This window comes from Conger conger, chromosome 13 (assembly GCF_963514075.1).
Source record: "Conger conger chromosome 13, fConCon1.1, whole genome shotgun sequence".
NCBI classification, from domain to species: Eukaryota; Metazoa; Chordata; class Actinopteri; order Anguilliformes; family Congridae; genus Conger; species Conger conger.
This window is the reverse complement of record NC_083772.1, coordinates 45,517,474-45,537,473: the sequence shown is the minus strand read 5'-3', so window position 1 is coordinate 45,537,473 and position 20,000 is coordinate 45,517,474. Positions and strand designations below refer to the sequence as shown.

General features: G+C 46.0%; 1 protein-coding gene across 1 annotated transcript in view; it reads left to right on the top strand.

Moving 5' to 3' along the window:
• Positions 1–18,569, top strand: part of tpst1 (tyrosylprotein sulfotransferase 1) — a 57,018-nt gene extending 38,449 nt beyond the window's left edge. Inside the window, exons 4-7 of the mRNA XM_061217525.1 lie at positions 9,076–9,126; positions 11,248–11,305; positions 14,821–14,866; positions 18,112–18,569. Of these exons, the coding sequence (XP_061073509.1) occupies positions 9,076–9,126; positions 11,248–11,283 (87 nt within the window). The 3' untranslated portion in view covers positions 11,284–11,305; positions 14,821–14,866; positions 18,112–18,569. The remainder of the gene's footprint in view (positions 1–9,075; positions 9,127–11,247; positions 11,306–14,820; positions 14,867–18,111) is intronic.
• The last annotated feature ends 1,431 nt before the right edge of the window (positions 18,570–20,000 follow it).

The following is a 20,000-nucleotide window of genomic DNA, read 5'->3' as shown; positions in this document are numbered from 1 at the left end:
AGAAATAGCAGTGTTTGCATTTTTCTTTACAAACTCAAATATTTACTGTATAAACTGAAAAATCTTCAGGATTTAGCATTCCTGTGAATCACTAAACTAATATTTAGTTGTATAACCACGGTTTCTGAGAACTGCTTCACATCTGTGTTGCATGGAATTGACCAACTTCTGGAACCTATGAACAGGTATTTCAGCCGAGGATGATTTGACAACATTCCACAATTCCTCTGCATTTCTTGGTTTTGCCTCAGAAACAGCATTTTTGATGTCACCCCACAAGTTTTCAATCGGATTAAGGTCCGGGGATTGGGCTGGCCACTCCATAACTTTAATTTAGTTGGTCTGGAACCAAGATGCTGCTCGCTTACTGGTGTGTTTGGGGTCGTTGTCTTGTTGAAACACCCATTTCAAGGGCATTTCCTCTTCGGCATAAGGCAACATGACCTCTTCAAGTATTTTGATATAGGCAAACTGATCCATGATCCCTTGTATGCGATAAATAGGCCCGACACCATAGTAAGAGAAACATCCCCATATCATGATGCTTGCACCACCATGCTTCACTTTCTTCAGAGTGTACTGTGGCTTGAATTCAGTGTTTGGTGATCGTCTGACAAACTGCCTGCATCCCTTGGACCCAAAAAGAACAATCTTACTTTCATCATTCCACAAAATGTTTCTCCATTTCTCTTTAGGCCAGTTGATGTGTTCTTTGGCAAATTGTATCCTCTTCAGCACGTGTCTTTTTTTTAACAGTGGGACTTTGCGGGGGCTTCTTGCCGATAGATTAGCTTCACACAGGCGTCTTCTAATTGTCACAGTACTCACCGGTAACTTCAGACTGACTTTGATCACCCTGGAGCTGATCATTGGCTGAGTCTTTGCCATTCTGGCTATTCTTCGATCCATTCGAATGGTAGTCTTTCGTTTTCTTCCACATCTCTGGTTTTGCTTTCCATTTTAAAGCATTGGAGATCATTTTAGCCAAGCAGCCTATTATTTTCTGCACTTCTTTATACGTTTTTCCCTCTCCAATCAACGTTTTAATCAAAGTACGCTGTTCTTTTGAACAATGTCTGGAACGACCCATTTTTCTCAGGTTTTCAGAGAGAAATGCATGCAAACATGTGCTGGCTTCATCCTTAAATAAGGGCCACCTGATTCACACCTGTTTTTTCACAGAATGAATGACCTCACTAATTGAACTCCACACTGCTATTATTTTGAACACGCCTCTTTCAATTAATTATTCAATTACACAGACTCAGGAGCATGTGTATCATGAATGTTGGGTCTGTTGGTTTTCTATGACTACTACACCTACTGGTAAATTATTTGCCATGTAGTAATATATTTTCTACCAAAAACAGTGATTGATCTGGTAAGTCATGTTGGACTGCTATTATTTTGAACACAACTGTAACTGAAGTTGAATGTTAGGGTGAAGCTGAATTTAACTGAAGTTTAATGTTAGGGTGAAGCTGAATTTAACTGAAGTTGAATGTTCGGGTGAAGCTGAATTTAACTGAAGTTTAATGTTAGGGTGAAGCTGAATTCAACTGAAGTTGAATGTTAGGGTGAAGCTGAATTCAACTGAAGCTGAATGTTATGGTGAAGCTGAAAGCAGAGTGTGGCCTCTTGTGTGCGGCTGTGTGACTATGTGGCTGTGAGTATTTCTCAAAGCAGACTTTCCAATAACAGCACTGAGCACTGAGCACTGAGTGATGAGTGATGAGTTCCAGGAGTTAAACCCTTCTTCTTGGAAAGATGAAAACTGTGTCTTTGTTTTTATGTGCTGTGGTCCTGATCCAGACTGTGAAATGTAATTGTTTGTGTGTGTGTTTATGTGTTTATGTGTTTCTGTGACAGTTAAATGTGTTGTTAGTGTGTCTATTCTGCTCAGAGTTCCCTCTACATCTGCTTTGGATTACAGCATTTCCCTCAATTCACAAATACACACACACACACACAGACGCGTGCGCACACACGGGCACATACACACGCACACACACGCACACGCACACACACGCACACACATACACACATTCACACACACACACACACGCACACACATACACACATTCACACATACAGACACACACACACACACGCGCACACACACACGCACACACATACACATACACACATACACACATTCACACATACAGACACACACACACACACACACACACACACACACACACACATACACACATTCACACATACAGACACACACGCACATACACACACATATACAGTATACTACATAAGGGAGTACACCCCTGTGCAATATCACTTAAATGTCAAATGATTCAAAATTGTATCACCTTACAGTAATTGCATTACTTCTAAGTTGAACAGTAGGGTATTTGCTCTTCTGCAAAATAAAAAACTGACAGATTTACTATATAAAAAATATGGGCCCCACAGTAGGAACTCAATGCAACAAAAGTCAGTACATCTTTCATTACTTAGATTCAAATCTTAAATTTTTTTCAATACTTGGTATGTTCACCATTATTTTTGCTGACAGACTCAGTCCTGGGCTGGGGATACCAATGTTGCACACATTTCAGCAGAGATGTTCTGCTGTTCTTAAGAGACATTCTTTTTCAGCTGCTCTTTGCTGGAGGGGTTGTGTTGCTCTACCCTTCTCTTTAAAATACCCAATCAAGTCAGGCAACATATTTGGCCAGGTCATAGTTTTCACTCCTTTCTTCTTTAGAAACTCTTCTGTGATTTTGGCTGTGTGCTTGGGATCGTTATCATGCTGGAATAATCCTTCTGCCAAGCGTCTGGAGACTGGGAGTCATCTTGTCAGCCAGTATTTTGGTTTATCCACAGGCATTCATGGTGCCATCTGTAAATGTCATCTCCCCAACACCTTTTGCACTCATGCAGCCCCATATCATCACACTCCCACCTCCGTGCTCCACTGTCAGGACTATGCATTCACTGTGGTAGTCCTGGCCAGGTTCATGCCAAACATGCTGGACCTCATCTGACCAAAGAATGTGCTCCCAATATTCACCAGGCATCTTTTCATGCTCTTTGGCAATGTTTAATCTTGTAGTTTTGTGCCGAAGAGCAAGCAAGGGTTTTTTTCTTGGATGCTGTCCATAGAGGTTAAAGCTGTGCAATGTCCTTCACACTGTCTGAGCTGTCACAGAAAGTCAGATTTCCATTGATACCCCTGTGCCCGGTCTGAAGCACTCGCCCGTCTTTTTTTAAGAGCTAGACTGTAGTAGCGCGCTGTCCGTGGCGTCAGCCGCTGCGGCTCTGATTAGTGTTACTATAGCTCGTTCTTTAGCTCCTCATTACTGTTTGGGGTGCAACGATTAGTCGACGTCGTCGATGACGTCGACCATGTAATTTCGTCGATTCGTATATTTTTTTTAAATATTCTTCTTTAACATGTCAGCGGCAAACCCAGCTGAGACTACGGGAGAGAGTTGCTTTTGTTTTGTATATGTAGCTCTGTACTGTTGTCAACATTGCTATTCTCAGACATGTCATTGAATGAGCTGTATTGAATTATAGTGTGTCGATTGCGTGATTTTAGTGAAATTAAACCTAAAACCCCACGCATGTCTGAAATCTAGCTAGAGCTCTCATATTAATGTAAATACAGCCGTGATAATAGTTGGACTGGACTGTTGGGAGTTGTTATAACGCCACAGTTACACTAACGTTACAAAGCCCAATTTCCACTGCCGAGTTCTGACGGCTCCAGCCACTTAACGTTCTGCATACCGGTAGCAATCTTATGATAGTGTGTAACTACGCAAAACATTTTGACCACGGTTTTAAATTCCTTTAATGGCATCAGCAATCGAGGGTTTTGTAAGGCAAACAAAGGGCAAGATCAGCAGCTGTCATAATTCTCTATGTAAATATGCATAACCCGTTTCAAAAGCAGTCTTAAAAAATCTTGTCTAAATGAACCAGATTTTAGTTTTATAACGTCTCTGATTTTACTTATGTGGCGCGGAAATGGCAGACGTTCAAAGCCATAAAATGCGCAACATGTGTAATCGAACTAGTGCGCAATGAATGAGTCACATTCCAAATAAAAATAACTTCTCTTAAAATATGTTTATTCAACAAATTAGAATTTCAATATTTCCATGTCCAAGTGCAACGTTTACCATCACCTTAATAAACAAGTAGCCATGTGCGCACTGCGTAGTGCACAGACGAACACAAATACAACCACCCGCAAGTAATCTGTGGTATCATAGCGCCGATCCTCCGTCGGATAATTTCGTTTATTTTTTCAGGATGTAGCTACAGGCATAGATTAATTCTATATACAGTGTCATAGTAACTGGTGGGTGTTATATTATTTAAAGATAATAAAGTAGCTATAATGTGTCAATACATTAAAGGCAGTATGCAGTATACATTAAAATGTATGTAGGGCTACTAGTATACTATTGTAGACTTCCACACGACATTTAAGGGCATAAATAAACTTAATGGCTTGTGATGAATATTATTATCAATATTATGAATATATTCTTATCTATAAGTACAAATCTTAATATAAAATCTAATTTTATAAGTGTAGAATTGTGCTGTTACTAACTGTTACTTTTTCACACTTTCTTTCTCCTAGTAAAAACAAATGTGTGTGGATGATTTGAGCCCTGAGGGGGCTGGTGTCAGTGCTGTGTGGTCCGCTCAGGTAAAGTCTGTGTGTGAGGAACGCTGAATAACTGAATAATAACAACAGCCACAATCCTTTACTGTGTGTGGTGGTTTCTGTTCCGGGGGTCAGGGACCGGTGGCTTATTGAGATTGGTTTCTATGGTAACCAAAACAGATTTTCCATCTTTGGGAACGATGCTGTTTACCCATGAGCTGAAATGCATTTTAAATTGCTCGGCTCAGGGATGGTGGTGATGGTGTTGGTGGTGGTGGTGGTGGTGTTGGTGGTGGTGTTGGTGGTGTTGGTGGTGGTGGTGGTGGTGGTGTTGGTGGTGGTGATGGTGTTGGTGGTGTTGGTGGTGGTGGTGGTGGTGGTGGTGTTGGTGGTGATGGTGTTGGTGGTGGTGGTGGTGGTGGTGGTGGTGGTGGTGGTGGTGGTGGTGGTGGTGGGGACGACTCCGATACACCACTGCTTTATCTGTCTCTGGCTATGACATCACATGCTCCAGACTGTGAGCTAAATGAGCTGGTGTAGAGGATGCTGGGTAATGGAGTGTGGAAGGGACACGTACAGGCGGACCCTTTTCACTGTGTGAAATGTAGCAGCTATTGACAGCATCATAATGCATTTGCTAGCTAACAAGATGGCCAGCAAATATCACGTTTTCTCAGATCTTAACTCATCATCAGCTTTAAGAGTGGGGATCATGGGGGAGTGTTCCGATTGGTCCGTGTGTATATGTGTGGCTGCTGGGGTGGGTGCAGTTTTTGGTTGTTGTTTGTGTGCGTTTTTAAAGAGAGCATGGTCGTGGAGAAAAGCTGGTAGTACAAGGGGCAATAAAGGAAGCAAATGCCTCAGGCCTCCTGTAGCAGAAACCAGCGAAGTCGTTAAGTTGGGTGTTACTCCTAGGCTGCTGACAAGTGAACAGTGTAGCTACAGCAGACTAGCAATAATTAGCAGCTTCGGTTGTGGAATAAGCACAAAAAAGTAACTGATAAAGAATACCAATTTTAGCCTGATTCATGTTGTCTGTGAAGTTCTAAAATGCATAGAAGTTAAGGTCCCCCCAGGCTTGTTATGGCTCAGTGCTAATGTCATTCAGTGTTCAAATGAAATAGCAGGCACAAAGCGTACAATCTCCTGCAATACGCACATCATTGTTCCAGGAACAAAGCCTATGGTTAAAAGAAAGGACCATGTTTAAAATTAAAAACAATTTTTATCCTGTATAAATCATTTTCACCTGTTTTTGTTTTTAAATGCCATGTTTTCCATCTGATTTTCAACAATTAAAAAAAAATAAAATCTGAAAAATTCCCAAAAAGATTAAGCTTTAGATTAAGACGAGTGCACAAGCACGTGAGTGGGACAGTCGGCTGCCTCAGTAGTGCTCTGATACTTACTGAGGGACAAACTGAGAGATTAAACATAATCCTCATAGCTCTTAGATCATCCTTAGACATAAGTGCCCTGTGTTTCACCACCACACATTGCTGTGCACATGTTTACTGTGTTCTCTGTGCAATTAGGTGTTGCGTGTGTGTGTTTGTGTGTGTTTGTGTGTATATGCATATACATTCAGTGAACACTTTATTAGGTAGACCTATACACCAGCTTGTTTATGCAAATATTTAATCAGCCAATCATGTGGCAGCTGTTTTTCAGACCAAATGTTGGAATGGGGAAGTAATGTGATCTAAGTGACTTTGACCATGGAATGATTGTGTGTGAATGTGACCATTAACATTATGTTAGCAGCAGTGTGTGAGCAGTGTGTATGTAGTGTGTGTATGAGCTGTGTGTATGTAGTGTGTGTGTAGTGTGTATGTGAGTAGTGTGTGAGCTGTGTGTATGTAGTGTGTGTGTGTAGTGTGTATGTAGTGTGTGTGTGAGCTGTGTGTGTGTAGTGTGTGTGAGCTGTGTGTGTGTGAGCAGTGTGTGTGTAGTGTGTGTGTGAGCTGTGTGTGTGTAGTGTGTGTGTGAGCAGTATGTATGTAGTGTGTGTGTAGTGTGTGTGTGAGCAGTGTGTATGTAGTGTGTGTGTAGTGTGTGTGTGAGCTGTGTGTGTGTAGTGTGTGTGTGAGCAGTGTGTATGTAGTGTGTGTGTAGTGTGTGTGTGTAGTGTGTATGTAGTGTGTATGTGTACATGGGGGTACGTCAGCAGTGTGTATGTAGTGTGTGTGTGAGCAGTATGTATGTAGTGTGTGTGTGTGTGTAGTGTGTGTGAGCAGTGTGTGTGTAGTGTGTATGTGTACATGGGGGTACGTCAGCAGTAAACGCTGCTGATTGCTGGGGTGTAAATAAGAAGCCCCTGGCGGCTTTTCAAACCCACAATCAATATCTACTATTGCCATGGAGACGAGCATATCCAGATCATCATCGCCAGGGAGACACGCTTGCGGAGTGTGACTCGGGCACAGCTACCACACTGGATGATGCGACTACAGCCATTTTGTGCCAGAATGGGTTGAATGAGCCAGAGTTGGGAATTTAGCCAGGACACCGGGGAACCCCCTACTCTTTCCCAAGAGTGTCTAGACTGATGTACAGTACAGACAAGCGTAACGTGGCTTCACTCCGAGGTACTCTCGCTGAAGTGTGGGGCAAGAAGGCTTTGACGAACACCTGATGCAGACCCAGATGTAGCAGAGATGAGCTCTGATTGGTCGAGAGATGCACATTAACCCTCCCAGAATGCAGAGCTCACCACACACGAGGTGGAGAAGGAGAGAACAATGTTTTTTCTCAGTGTTTTTTAATGACCACAGTGAGTCAGCGCCTGGGCTTAACGTCTCATCTGAAAGACGCATCCCCTGCAGGGCAGGCTCCACATCAGTGCACTGGGGCATTTCGAAATCACTCACAGGAAATCGGAAACATGCCCCTTCCTTATGTTGGAACTTGCCACAAATAAATTCCATTTGGACTTACAAATGCAGAGACTGGCCAAACCCACCCCCACCGCACTCTTCCATTCAACGAGCCCCTTGACTTTGTCCTAAAACTCATGCATACACTTTCACACACATGCACTCCCTCGCTGACTTGTATACACAGACACATCCATCTCCCACTGATTAATCACATTCACCTCTCACTGATTAATCACATTCACCTCACCGATTAATCACATTCACCTCACCGATTAATCACATTCACCTCACCGATTAATCACATTCACCTCACCGATTAATCACATTCACCTCTCACTGATTAATCACATTCACCTCACCGATTAATCACATTCACCTCACTGATTAATCACATTCACCTCTCACTGATTAATCACATTCACCTCTCACTGATTAATCACATTCACCTCTCGTGTGTACAGGGTGAACCTGATTCACCTCATCTCGCACTATTTATCCCCATCTGACCCCCTCCTGTAGGCCTCAGTGGCTTCTTGGCAAGCTAAATATAAGTGATATCACATAATACTAAATCACATTGTGCATGGTAAGGGTTTAATGAAGAGTAAAGGTGCGGTTTTGTTCAGCAGGAGATGCACATGTAGTCACTGGTTCATTACCGAGGTCAGCCAGCCGTCCCCTGACTCCCCCCACATGCAGAGCAGCAGAGCAGGGAGAAGACCAGAACAAAAGAAGACTGGAACATTCTAGAAAGTGCAGTTTGAGGGGTTCTCTGTGGATAGGAAGTGGAGGAGGTCATGGGAACCGCCTGTTGAGATTTCGGCACCTCTCAAAAGTTTCTTTGTTCCTCTCTCTTGTGCTTGGCGCAGCTATACACCTCAGAGTTGTCAGTCTGGGGAACCCTGCTTCAGGAGAACTGCTTTGTGAAGGGCCGCTTTTGAAAATATGTGGAGATTTGGTCTAGTACCCGCCCCCGCCCCACTGTCTGCATTCTTCACCCCCTGCTGGCTCACAGGAAATGTGTCAGTAACCTCCCAGAATGCCCTTCTCCTCTGCTCACTCCGCTGTGTCCGTGAGAATGTGGCAGGGGCAGCGAGGGAGGTGGAGCTCTGTCCCTGTCACTCACACGAGGGAGGCGGAGTTCTGTGTCCCTGTCACTCACACGAGGGAGGCGGAGTTCTGTGTCCCTGTCGCTCACATGAGGGAGGCGGAGTTCTGTGTCCCTGTCGCTCACACGAGGGAGGCGGAGCTCTGTGTCCCTGTCACTCACACGAGGGAGGCGGAGTTATGTGTCCCTGTCACTCACACGAGGGAGGCGGAGCTCTGTGTCCCTGTCACTCACATGAGGGAGGCGGAGTTCTGTGTCCCTGTCACTCACACGAGGGAGGCGGAGCTCTGTCCCTGTCACTCACACGAGGGAGGCGGAGCTGTGTCCCAGTCACTCACAGGTGTAGTCAGCTGACCCTTCTCACTGTTTGCCTCAGACTGCTGCTTCAGAGTTCAGAGTTAAAATCTCTGCTGTCTGTTTTTTCCCCTGCTTTGTTTTCCCAGGTTTTTAAAGGTGAATTTCAGCTCCCTGATTTCCTTAAAGAACAACAACAGGTACTGTAGCTATTTTCCGGTTTAATTATACAAACTTCAGCAAAGTGACATGCTGGAACTGTAGTTACATTAGTCTTTTTCACCCCCTTGCTAATGCTGTCTCTGAATATCTTATTTCCATTCTTCCCTGCTCTCTCTGATCTCCTATTTTCTTGAGTTAATGTTTGGAATGTATTGTTTATATTACTGGTTACTTTCTGCCTTTTTTCATTTTGCTTTGCCAGCCAAGGTCTTTTGCTCTTTAGTGTGAGTGTGCTGCCCTCTGTTGACAACAATCAGCAATAATGTTTTTACTCTAATAGTTTTGTGTTCAGAGAGTGAGAGAGTGTCTCTGTGTGAGGCATAGCATAGCATAGCATAGCATAGCCGCCAGGCTCTGTGTCTCTGTGTGAGGGATAGCATAGCATAGCCGCCAGGCTCTGTGTGAAGCATAGCATAGCATAGCCGCCAGGCTCTGGGTCTCTGTGTGAGGGATAGCATAGCATAGCTACCAGGCTCTGGGTCTCTGTGTGAGGCATAGCATAGCATAGCCGCCAGGCTCTGTGTCTCTGTGTGAGGGATAGCATAGCATAGCCGCCAGGCTCTGGGTCTCTGTGTGAGGCATAGCATAGCATAGCATAGCCGCCAGGCTCTGTGTCTCTGTGTGAGGGATAGCATAGTATAGCTACCAGGCTCTGGGTCTCTGTGTGGGGGATAGCATAGCATAGCCGCCAGGCTCTGTGTCTCTGTGTGAGGCATAGCATAGCATAGCCACCAGGCTCTGTGTCTCTGTGTGAGGGATAGCATAGCATAGCCGCCAGGCTCTGTGTGAAGCATAGCATAGCATAGCCGCCAGGCTCTGTGTCTCTGTGTGAGGGATAGCATAGCATAGCCGCCAGGCTCTGTGTCTCTGTGTGAGGGATAGCATAGCATAGCATAGCCACCAGGCTCTGTGTCTCTGTGTGAGGGATAGCATAGCATAGCCGCCAGGCTCTGTGTCTCTGTGTGAGGCATAGCATAGCATAGCATAGCCACCAGGCTCTGTGTCTCTGTGTGAGGGATAGCATAGCATAGCCGCCAGGCTCTGGGTCTCTGTGTGAGGCATAGCATAGCATAGCCGCCAGGCTCTGGGTCTCTGTGTGAGGGATAGCATAGCATAGCTACCAGGCTCTGGGTCTCTGTGTGGGGGATAGCATAGCATAGCATAGCATAGCCGCCAGGCTCTGTGTCTTTGTGTGAGGGATAGCATAGCATAGCCGCCAGGCTCTGGGTCTCTGTGTGAGGGATAGCATAGCATAGCTACCAGGCTCTGGGTCTCTGTGTGAGGGATAGCATAGCATAGCTGCTAGGCTCTGTGTCTCTGTGTGGGGCATAGCATAGGGCCAGGCTCTGTGTGGGGGATAGTGTAGCGTAGCGGCCAGGCATTATCTCTCTGTGTGAGGGATAGCATAGCGTAGCAGCCCGGCTCTGTGTGGGGGATAGTGTAGCGTAGCGGGCAGGCTATGTCTCTGTGTGAGGGATAGCGTAGCGTAGCAGCCTGGCTCTGTGTGAGGGATAGCGTAGCATAGCAGCTCGGCTCTGTGTGAGGGATAGCGTAGCATAGCAGCCATGCTCTGTGTGGGGGATAGTGTAGCATAGCGGGCAGGCTATGTCTCTGTGTGAGGGATAGCGTAGCATAGCAGCCAGGCTCTGTGTGGGGTATAGTTTAGTGTAGCGGGCAGGCTATGTCTCTCTGTGTGAGCGATAGCGTAGCGTAGCCAGCAGTATCTGTCTCTCTGTGTGTGAGGGATAACACAGGTTGCTATGCTGAGCCGTTTTACTGCCCCTGTCAGCCTGTACATTCTGCTGCTATTAAAAGGCTCTGCAGCTTTTATGAGGGTTAATCTCCACTCTCTGACTCCAGTGAGGGCAGGAAGGAGGATTAAACTGCTCCTATCTGACCTCTGGCCCAATAACTCATAACCTGCTTTAACTCCGTCTACTGTGTGTGTGTGTGTGTGTGTGTGTGTGTGTGTGTGTGTGTGTGTGTGCGCGTGTGTGTGCGTGTGCATTTGTGTGAGTGTATGTGTGTTTGCATCTGTGTTTGTATGCTCTTTCCTGTCCTTCCTCATGTGCCTCACCACACTCTTCCTCTCTCCACAGCTCCAAAAGTCTCCAGAGAAGCCTGACCCCAGTTAGGAGGAGAGCCCTGCCCACTGAAGTGTGTGACGCTCTTCTGCACTGAGACACACACCCACAGAAACACACACTTCATCACTGAGACACACACCCACAGAAACACACTCTTCCTCACTGAGACATACACCCACAGAAACACACTCTTCCTCACTGAGACATACACACTCTTCATCACTGAGATACACACCCACAGAAACACACTCTTCATCACTGAGATACACACCCACAGAAACACACTCTTCCTCACTGAGACATACACCCACACAAACACACTCTTCCTCACTGAGACATACACCCACACAAACACACTCTTCCTCACTGACTGAGACACCCACAGAAACACACTCTTCCTCACTGACTGAGACACCCACAGAAACACACTCTTCCTCACTGACTGAGACACCCACAGAAACACACTCTTCCTCACTGACTGAGACACCCACAGAAACACACTCTTCCTCACTGACTGAGACACCCACAGAAACACACTCTTCCTCACTGACTGAGACACCCACAGAAACACACTCTTCCTCACTGACTGAGACACCCACAGAAACACACTCTTCCTCACTGACTGAGACACCCACAGAAACACACTCTTCCTCACTGACTGAGACACCCACAGAAACACACTCTTCCTCACTGACTGAGACACCCACAGAAACACACTCTTCCTCACTGACTGAGACACCCACAGAAACACACTCTTCCTCACTGAGTGTGATACAGCTCAGCCCTCACTGTGTGAGCGTGAGTGTGTGTGGTCATCATAAATGGGTGTTGTTGGTTTTCAGTGGTTGCTTATTTCCATGGAGTATGTAGCAGGGTGTTGTCTCTGTGGTTTGGGTGCTGTGTTGGGGTGTATGTAGCAGGGTGTTGTCTCTGTGGTTTGGGTGTTGTGTTGGGGTGTATGTAGCAGGGTGTTGTGTTGGGGTGTATGTAGCAGGGTGTTGTGTTGGGGTGTATGTAGCACAGTGTTTTGTCTCTCTGGTGTGAGTGTTATGTTGGGGTGTATGTATCAGGGTGTTGTGTTGGGGTGTATGTAGCAGGGTGTTTTGTCTCTCTGGTGTGAGTGTTATGTTGGGGTGTATGTAGCAGGGTGTTGTGTTGGGGTGTATGTAGCAGGATGTTGTGTTGGGGTGTATGTAGCAGGGTGTTGTGTTGGAGTGTGTGTAGCAGGGTGTTGTCTCTGTGGTGTGAGTGTTGTGTCGGGGTGTGTGTAGCAGGGTGTTGTCTCTCTGGTGTGAGTGTTGTGTTGGGGTGTATGTAGCAGGGTGTTGTGTTGGGGTGTATGTAGCAGGGTGTTGTGTTGGGGTGTATGTAGCAGGGTGTTGTGTTGGGGTGTATGTAGCAGGATGTTGTGTTGGGGTGTATGTAGCAGGGTGTTGTGTTGGAGTGTGTGTAGCGGGGTGTTGTCTCTGGTGTGAGTGTTGTGTTGGGGTGTATGTAGCAGGGTGTTGTCTCTCTGGTGTGAGTGTTGTGTTGGGGTGTATGTAGCAGGGTGTTGTCTCTGGTGTGAGTGTTGTGTTGGGGTGTATGAAGCAGGGTGTTGTCTCTGGTGTGAGTGTTGTGTTGGGGTATATGTAGCAGGGTGTTGTCTCTGTGGTGTGAGTGTTGTGTTGGGGTGTGTGTAGCAGGGTGTTGTGTTGGGGTGTGAGTGTTGTGTTGGGGTGTGTGTAGCAGGGTGTTCTGTTGGGATGTGTGTAGCAGGGTGTTGTTTTGGGGTGTATGTAGCAGGGTGTTGTCTCTCTGGTGTGAGTGTTGTGTTGGAGTGTATGTAGCAGGGTGTTGTCTCTGTGGTGTTTGTTGTGTTGGGGTATATGTAGCAGGGTGTTGTCTCTGGTGTGTGTTGTGTTGGCGTGTGTGTAGCAGGGCGTTGTGTTGGCGTGTGTGTAGCAGGACTTTGTGTTGGGGTGTGTGTAGCAGGGTGTTGTCTCTGTGGTGTGAGTGTTGTGTTGGGGTGTGTGTAGCAGGGTGTTGTCTCAGGTTTCAGTGTTATGTTGGGGTGTATGTAGCAGGGTGTTGTGTTGGGGTGTGTGTAGCAGGGTGTTGTCTCTCTGGTGTGAGTGTTGTGTTGGGGTGTATGTAGCAGGGTGTTGTGTTGGGGTGTATGTAGCAGGGTGTTGTGTTGGGGTGTATGTAGCAGGGTGTTGTGTTGGGGTGTATGTAGCAGGATGTTGTGTTGGGGTGTATGTAGCAGGGTGTTGTGTTGGAGTGTGTGTAGCGGGGTGTTGTCTCTGGTGTGAGTGTTGTGTTGGGGTGTATGTAGCAGGGTGTTGTCTCTGGTGTGTGTTGTGTTGGCGTGTGTGTAGCAGGGCGTTGTGTTGGCGTGTGTGTAGCAGGACTTTGTGTTGGGGTGTGTGTAGCAGGGTGTTGTCTCTGTGGTGTGAGTGTTGTGTTGGGGTGTGTGTAGCAGGGTGTTGTCTCAGGTTTCAGTGTTATGTTGGGGTGTATGTAGCAGGGTGTTGTGTCGGGGTGTGTGTAGCAGGGTGTTGTCTCTCTGGTGTGAGTGTTGTGTTGGGGTGTATGTAGCAGGGTGTTGTGTTGGGGTGTATGTATCAGGGTGTTGTGTTGGGGTGTATGTAGCAGGGTGTTGTGTTGGGGTGTATGTAGCAGGATGTTGTGTTGGGGTGTATGTAGCAGGGTGTTGTGTTGGAGTGTGTGTAGCGGGGTGTTGTCTCTGGTGTGAGTGTTGTGTTGGGGTGTATGTAGCAGGGTGTTGTCTCTCTGGTGTGAGTGTTGTGTTGGGGTGTATGTAGCAGGGTGTTGTCTCTGGTGTGAGTGTTGTGTTGGGGTGTATGAAGCAGGGTGTTGTCTCTGGTGTGAGTGTTGTGTTGGGGTATATGTAGCAGGGTGTTGTCTCTGTGGTGTGAGTGTTGTGTTGGGGTGTGTGTAGCAGGGTGTTGTGTTGGGGTGTGAGTGTTGTGTTGGGGTGTGTGTAGCAGGGTGTTCTGTTGGGATGTGTGTAGCAGGGTGTTGTTTTGGGGTGTATGTAGCAGGGTGTTGTCTCTCTGGTGTGAGTGTTGTGTTGGAGTGTATGTAGCAGGGTGTTGTCTCTGTGGTGTTTGTTGTGTTGGGGTATATGTAGCAGGGTGTTGTCTCTGGTGTGTGTTGTGTTGGCGTGTGTGTAGCAGGGCGTTGTGTTGGCGTGTGTGTAGCAGGACTTTGTGTTGGGGTGTGTGTAGCAGGGTGTTGTCTCTGTGGTGTGAGTGTTGTGTTGGGGTGTGTGTAGCAGGGTGTTGTCTCAGGTTTCAGTGTTATGTTGGGGTGTATGTAGCAGGGTGTTGTGTTGGCGTGTGTGTAGCAGGACGTTGTGTTGGGGTGTGTGTAGCAGGGTGTTGTCTCTGTGGTGTGAGTGTTGTGTTGGGGTGTGTGTAGCAGGGTGTTGTCTCAGGTTTCAGTGTTATGTTGGGGTGTATGTAGCAGGGTGTTGTGTTGGGGTGTATGTAGCAGGGTGTTGTGTTGGGGTGTGTGTAGCGGGGTGTTGTCTCTGTGGTGTCAGTGTGAGTTGATGAATTGAGTGCCTCCTCTTCACAGGCTTGAATGAAAATGGGAGAGAAGAGCAGCATGTGATCACATGAAGGTGAGTCGCAGGGTCGAGCACAATGTGTGTTTCAGGAGTAATGTGTGTTTCAGGAGTAATGTGTGTAGCAGGAGTAATGTGTGTTTCAGGAGTAATGTGTGTTTCAGGAGTAATGTGTGTAGCGAGAGTAATGTGTGTAGCGGGAGTAATGTGTGTATCGGGAGTAATGTGTGTTTCAGGAGTAATGTGTGTTTCAGGAGTAATGTGTGTTTCAGGAGTAATGTGTGTAGCGAGAGTAATGTGTGTATCGGGAGTAATGTGTGTTTCAGGAGTAATGTGTGTAGCAGGAGTAATGTGTGTTTCAGGAGTAATGTGTGTTTCAGGAGTAATGTGTGTAGCGAGAGTAATGTGTGTATCGGGAGTAATGTGTGTTTCAGGAGTAATGTGTGTAGCAGGAGTAATGTGTGTTTCAGGAGTAATGTGTGTAGCGAGAGTAATGTGTGTATCGGGAGTAATGTGTGTATCGGGAGTAATGTGTGTATCGGGAGTAATGTGTGTTTCAGGAGTAATGTGTGTAGCAGGAGTAATGTGTGTAGCAGGAGTAATGTGTGTTTCAGGAGTAATGTGTGTAGCGGGAGTAATGTGTGTTTCAGGAGTAATGTGTGTAGCGAGAGTAATGTGTGTATCGGGAGTAATGTGTGTTTCAGGAGTAATGTGTGTTGCAGGAGTAATGTGTGTAGCAGGAGTAATGTGCGTAGCGGGAGTAATGTGTGTATCGGGAGTAATGTGTGTTTCAGGAGTAATGTGTGTAGCAGGAGTAATGTGTGTATCGGGAGTAATGTGTGTTTCAGGAGTAATGTGTGTTGCAGGAGTAATGTGTGTAGCAGGAGTAATGTGTGTAGCGGGAGTAATGTGTGTATCGGGAGTAATGTGTGTTTCAGGAGTAATGTGTGTAGCAGGAGTAATGTGTGTTTCAGGAGTAATGTGTGTATCGGGAGTAATGTGTGTTTCAGGAGTAATGTGTGTAGCAGGAGTAATGTGTGTAGCAGGAGTAATGTGTGTAGCGGGAGTAATCGTGGGTTCATTTTGAGCTGCCCTGCGGCAGAATAAACATCTTATAGAAAAATGAACATCTTTGTATGAATTATTGGACTGCAAGTAAACGCAGAGGTGAGGGTTTCAGTAAAAGTAAAACTTGGATTGGACACCAGCCCTTAAGTTAGTCCCCACCTATGTCAGTGAACACCTAGTGCTGATGTTGGTGGCACCAGCTAGATGTCGGCGTGTGCTAATTACAACAGGAGTCAGTTCCATATGTGTGAACTCTTAATTTAGATGCTGTGGAACCAGCTCAGTTTCTTACAACATGGCACAGGCTGGAAGAACCCCATGTTTCTCAGATGGAGGAATGTTATGTTTGCTCAAAACAAAGATGTATCATTTCTGCTTGTACAATTTGAAACACAAATTGAAACGTTTAAACGTTTAACCGTTCACAGGCCTAGTTTTTATACATGGTCCAACTTTTTGGGGGACCAAATGTAATTGGACAATTGGCTGCTGAGATGTTTCTTGGACAGTTCTGATATGTTTCATCATTAGTTCATGCATAAAGGAGCTAGCAAAAGATTTAGAGTTAATTCTAAGACTGCCATCTGCAGTTGGAGTCTGTTGTTGTCTCTGAACATGAGGACCAAGGAAGTGTCCATGCCAGTAATGCCGGCCATCATAATCAGAGAAAAAAATAGGCCTGTCAAAATCAACTGCTTGGCACATTATTATGAAGCAAGCAAAGGTGAGCAACCAGATCAAGAACACACAGGTGCAGTCATGCATGAGAAGACAGGGTTCACCACGAGATGCAAACCCCTGTGGGGGGGATGCAAAGCCTCAAGAATATAATGGTCTGGTTACAGTTTGGAAAAACCTGTAGAGTTGCGTGTTATAAATGGTTGGCATTTATATAGCGCCTTTATCCAAAGCGCTGTACAATTGATGCTTCTCATTCACCCATTCATACACACACTCACACACCAACGGCGATTGGCTGCCATGCAAGGCACTGACCAGCTCGTCAGGAGCATTTAGGGGTTAGGTGTGTTGCTCAGGGACACTTCGACGCAGCCCAGGCGGGGGATCGAACCGGCAACCCTCCGACTGCCAGACGACTGCTCTTACTGCCTGAGCCATGTCGTGTTATGGACAGATGTGACTGAGATCAATCTGTACCAGAGTGATGGATGAGGAAAGGAACAGCTCATGATCCACAGTACCCCCATCCCATCTGTGAAGCATGGTGGATGTAGCCTTATGGCTTGATCCCATCTGTGAAGCATGGTGGATGTAGTCTGATGGCCTGATCCCATCTGTGAAGCATGGTGGATGTAGTCTGATGGCCTGATCCCATCTGTGAAGCATGGTGGATGTAGTCTGATGGCCTGATCCCATCTGTGAAGCATGGTGGATGTAGTCTGATGGCCTGATCCCATCTGTGAAGCATGGTGGATGTAGTCTTATGGCTCACTTGAGTTCATTGATGATGTTACTGCTGACGGCAGCAGCAGGAAGACGTATACAGAAACATCTTGTCTGCTCCGATCCAAGCAAATGGATCAAGCCTTATTGGACACTTCATCATGCAGCAGGGAAGTGATCCAAAACATACAGCCAAAGCAACCAAGAGTTATTTCGATCCAACAAGTGGAATGTTTTTACTGGCCGAGTCAATCACTGGACCTCAATCCAGCGAGGAGGGCTGCAGTACAGGCCTGGCAGTCATCACCAGGGAAGAGACCCAGCGTCTGGAGACCTCTATGGGCCGTAGACTCCAGGTGTTCATTGATAGCAAATGATTTGCAATTAAATATTGAATATCATGACTTTACTTTTCCAATTACTTTTGGTCCCCTACAATTGGGTGCAACTATGTATAAAAAGGGCTGTAATTCCAAAAGCTGAAAACCACATAGTGATTGTTTTATTTCAACTGTTTGCTGGAGTACAGAGAGAAAACAAAAAACATGTCACTTAAGAGACTGTACTCTAATCATGAATAAAATCAGTGGACACAGGCAATGCTGCAAGCACAGCTCCACTGTTTGTGTGTACTAGTGTGTGTGTGTGTGTGTGTGTGTGTGTGTGCGCTAGTTTGTGTCAGATGTGTGAAAGTTTGGTCTTGTTGATGGTGGGGTTCCCTACCCTGATGTTGGGTTCCCTAGCTGAGTGCTGCTCTAATGTTGGGTTCCCTAGCTGAGTGCTGCTCTAATGTTGGGTTCCCTAGCTGAGTGCTGCTCTCTCCATTTCAGGGTGAAGAGTGGAGCACAGGACAGAAGAGAGGACATCCATCGCCATGACTACAGAGGACATTCTCTCTCACTCTCTCACTCACTCACTCACACACACACACACACACACACACACACACACACACACACACACACACGCACACATTCTCTGTCTCTCTCTCTCACACACACACACACACGCACACACACACACTGACACACTCTTTGTCTCTCTCACACACACACACACACACTCTCTGTCTCTCTCTCTCACACACACACGCACACACACGCACGCACACACTCTCTGTCTCTCTCACACACACACACGCACACACACACTCTCTGTCTCTCTCACACACACACACGCACACACTCTGTCTCTCTCACACACACACACGCACGCACACACTCTCTGTCTCTCTCTTGCACGCACACATGCACACACACACACACACACACACACACACACACACACACACACACTCTGTCTCTCTCTCTCACACACACACTCTGTCTCTCTCTCTCACACACACACTCTGTCTCTCTCTCACACACACACACACACACACACACACACACACACACATGGATCAGACCACTCTCCCAGAGTTCCGCTGGCTAGTGATGTCATTAGTGTCCCATGCATCTGGCCTCAGAATGTTGTTGCTGTTTTGTTTTTGTTTTTTTCTTTTTGTTTTTTTTTCTTTCTTGTCACAGCTGCTCATTGGAATTATGTTCCTCTCTGTAAAGGTCTGTGATTCTGTTATAAGAACAAGCAGTGACTTTAATTGCACAGAAAGTATTTATGGAAGAATATTCGCTTTTGAAGATGCAATATCTATTTTAATGTTTGATTCTCATGCCTTTGTATAGTGCAATTCCATGGGTACTGATGTGGAAGCTCACTGCTTCAGGGTTTCACTGTGTAAAGATAAACATTTTTGTAACCTGTCCACCATGGCGTGGTCCTTTTTTTCTGTGGGGTGGGAGGGGGGGGATGAAGGGGGCTTCAGTGTCCTGGACCCAGGGGAAACTGGGCACTCTTTCCAATCGATCATCTCCTCATCCCTCAGTCCGTTATTAAGGACATTCCAATCCGGAATGTTCCTTGAAGGAGCTAGGAGCCAGGAGCTAGGATGCTCCCGAAGATTTCTTGAGCAATCATCCTTTATCCAGACTTTTTTTTTTTCTTCCACAATGCGTGATTGATCTGTGCATCCACCTCTCCCCATCTGCAACACATCTGCCACATCTGTAACTGACTTTATTCCAACTGATTTATGAAGAAGTTATAAATTCCATTTTCCTAATTCCCCCACATCCTTTTCTGGCTCCCTTCCCTGGCCTCCAGGAGCAGGGAAAGGACATACAGAAGGGGGAAGGAGGTGAATACATGATGGGAATAAGCCTCTGGATTTCTGCAGTGTGACAGCAGTCTGAGCTCTCCGTCCTACACTAAAATTAATCCCAAAAAACAGTTTTAAGTTCATTTTTAGCATTTACTGAAAGCCTTAGAACACATGAAACATTGATCAGCCCTAACACTAACATATTTTTGTGTTAAATCATTGTTGGCAAGACCATTGTAAATTCCTTCCTGTCCTTGAAAAAGGCTCAATGACTCACCCTCTGCCTGCGTTTATTGTTCTTAAATTCGGGTTTAAAAATATGCAGTTGACGGACCAACACTACCAAAACATTGTAGAACTACAATAATTCAAGCTCATTGGTTGAAAATTGGTTCTAATTGCCACAGCCAATGGCGTTTCAACGTCTGTGCTAAATGGTTATTTTTCTTGGCAAGTGGCATCGGACTTCAGTGGACTCAGTGCCGCATAAGAGAAAAATTAGTCAGGTTAAAATATTAAACCCCATCTTAAATTACACACTGTGACAGAGATAGTTAA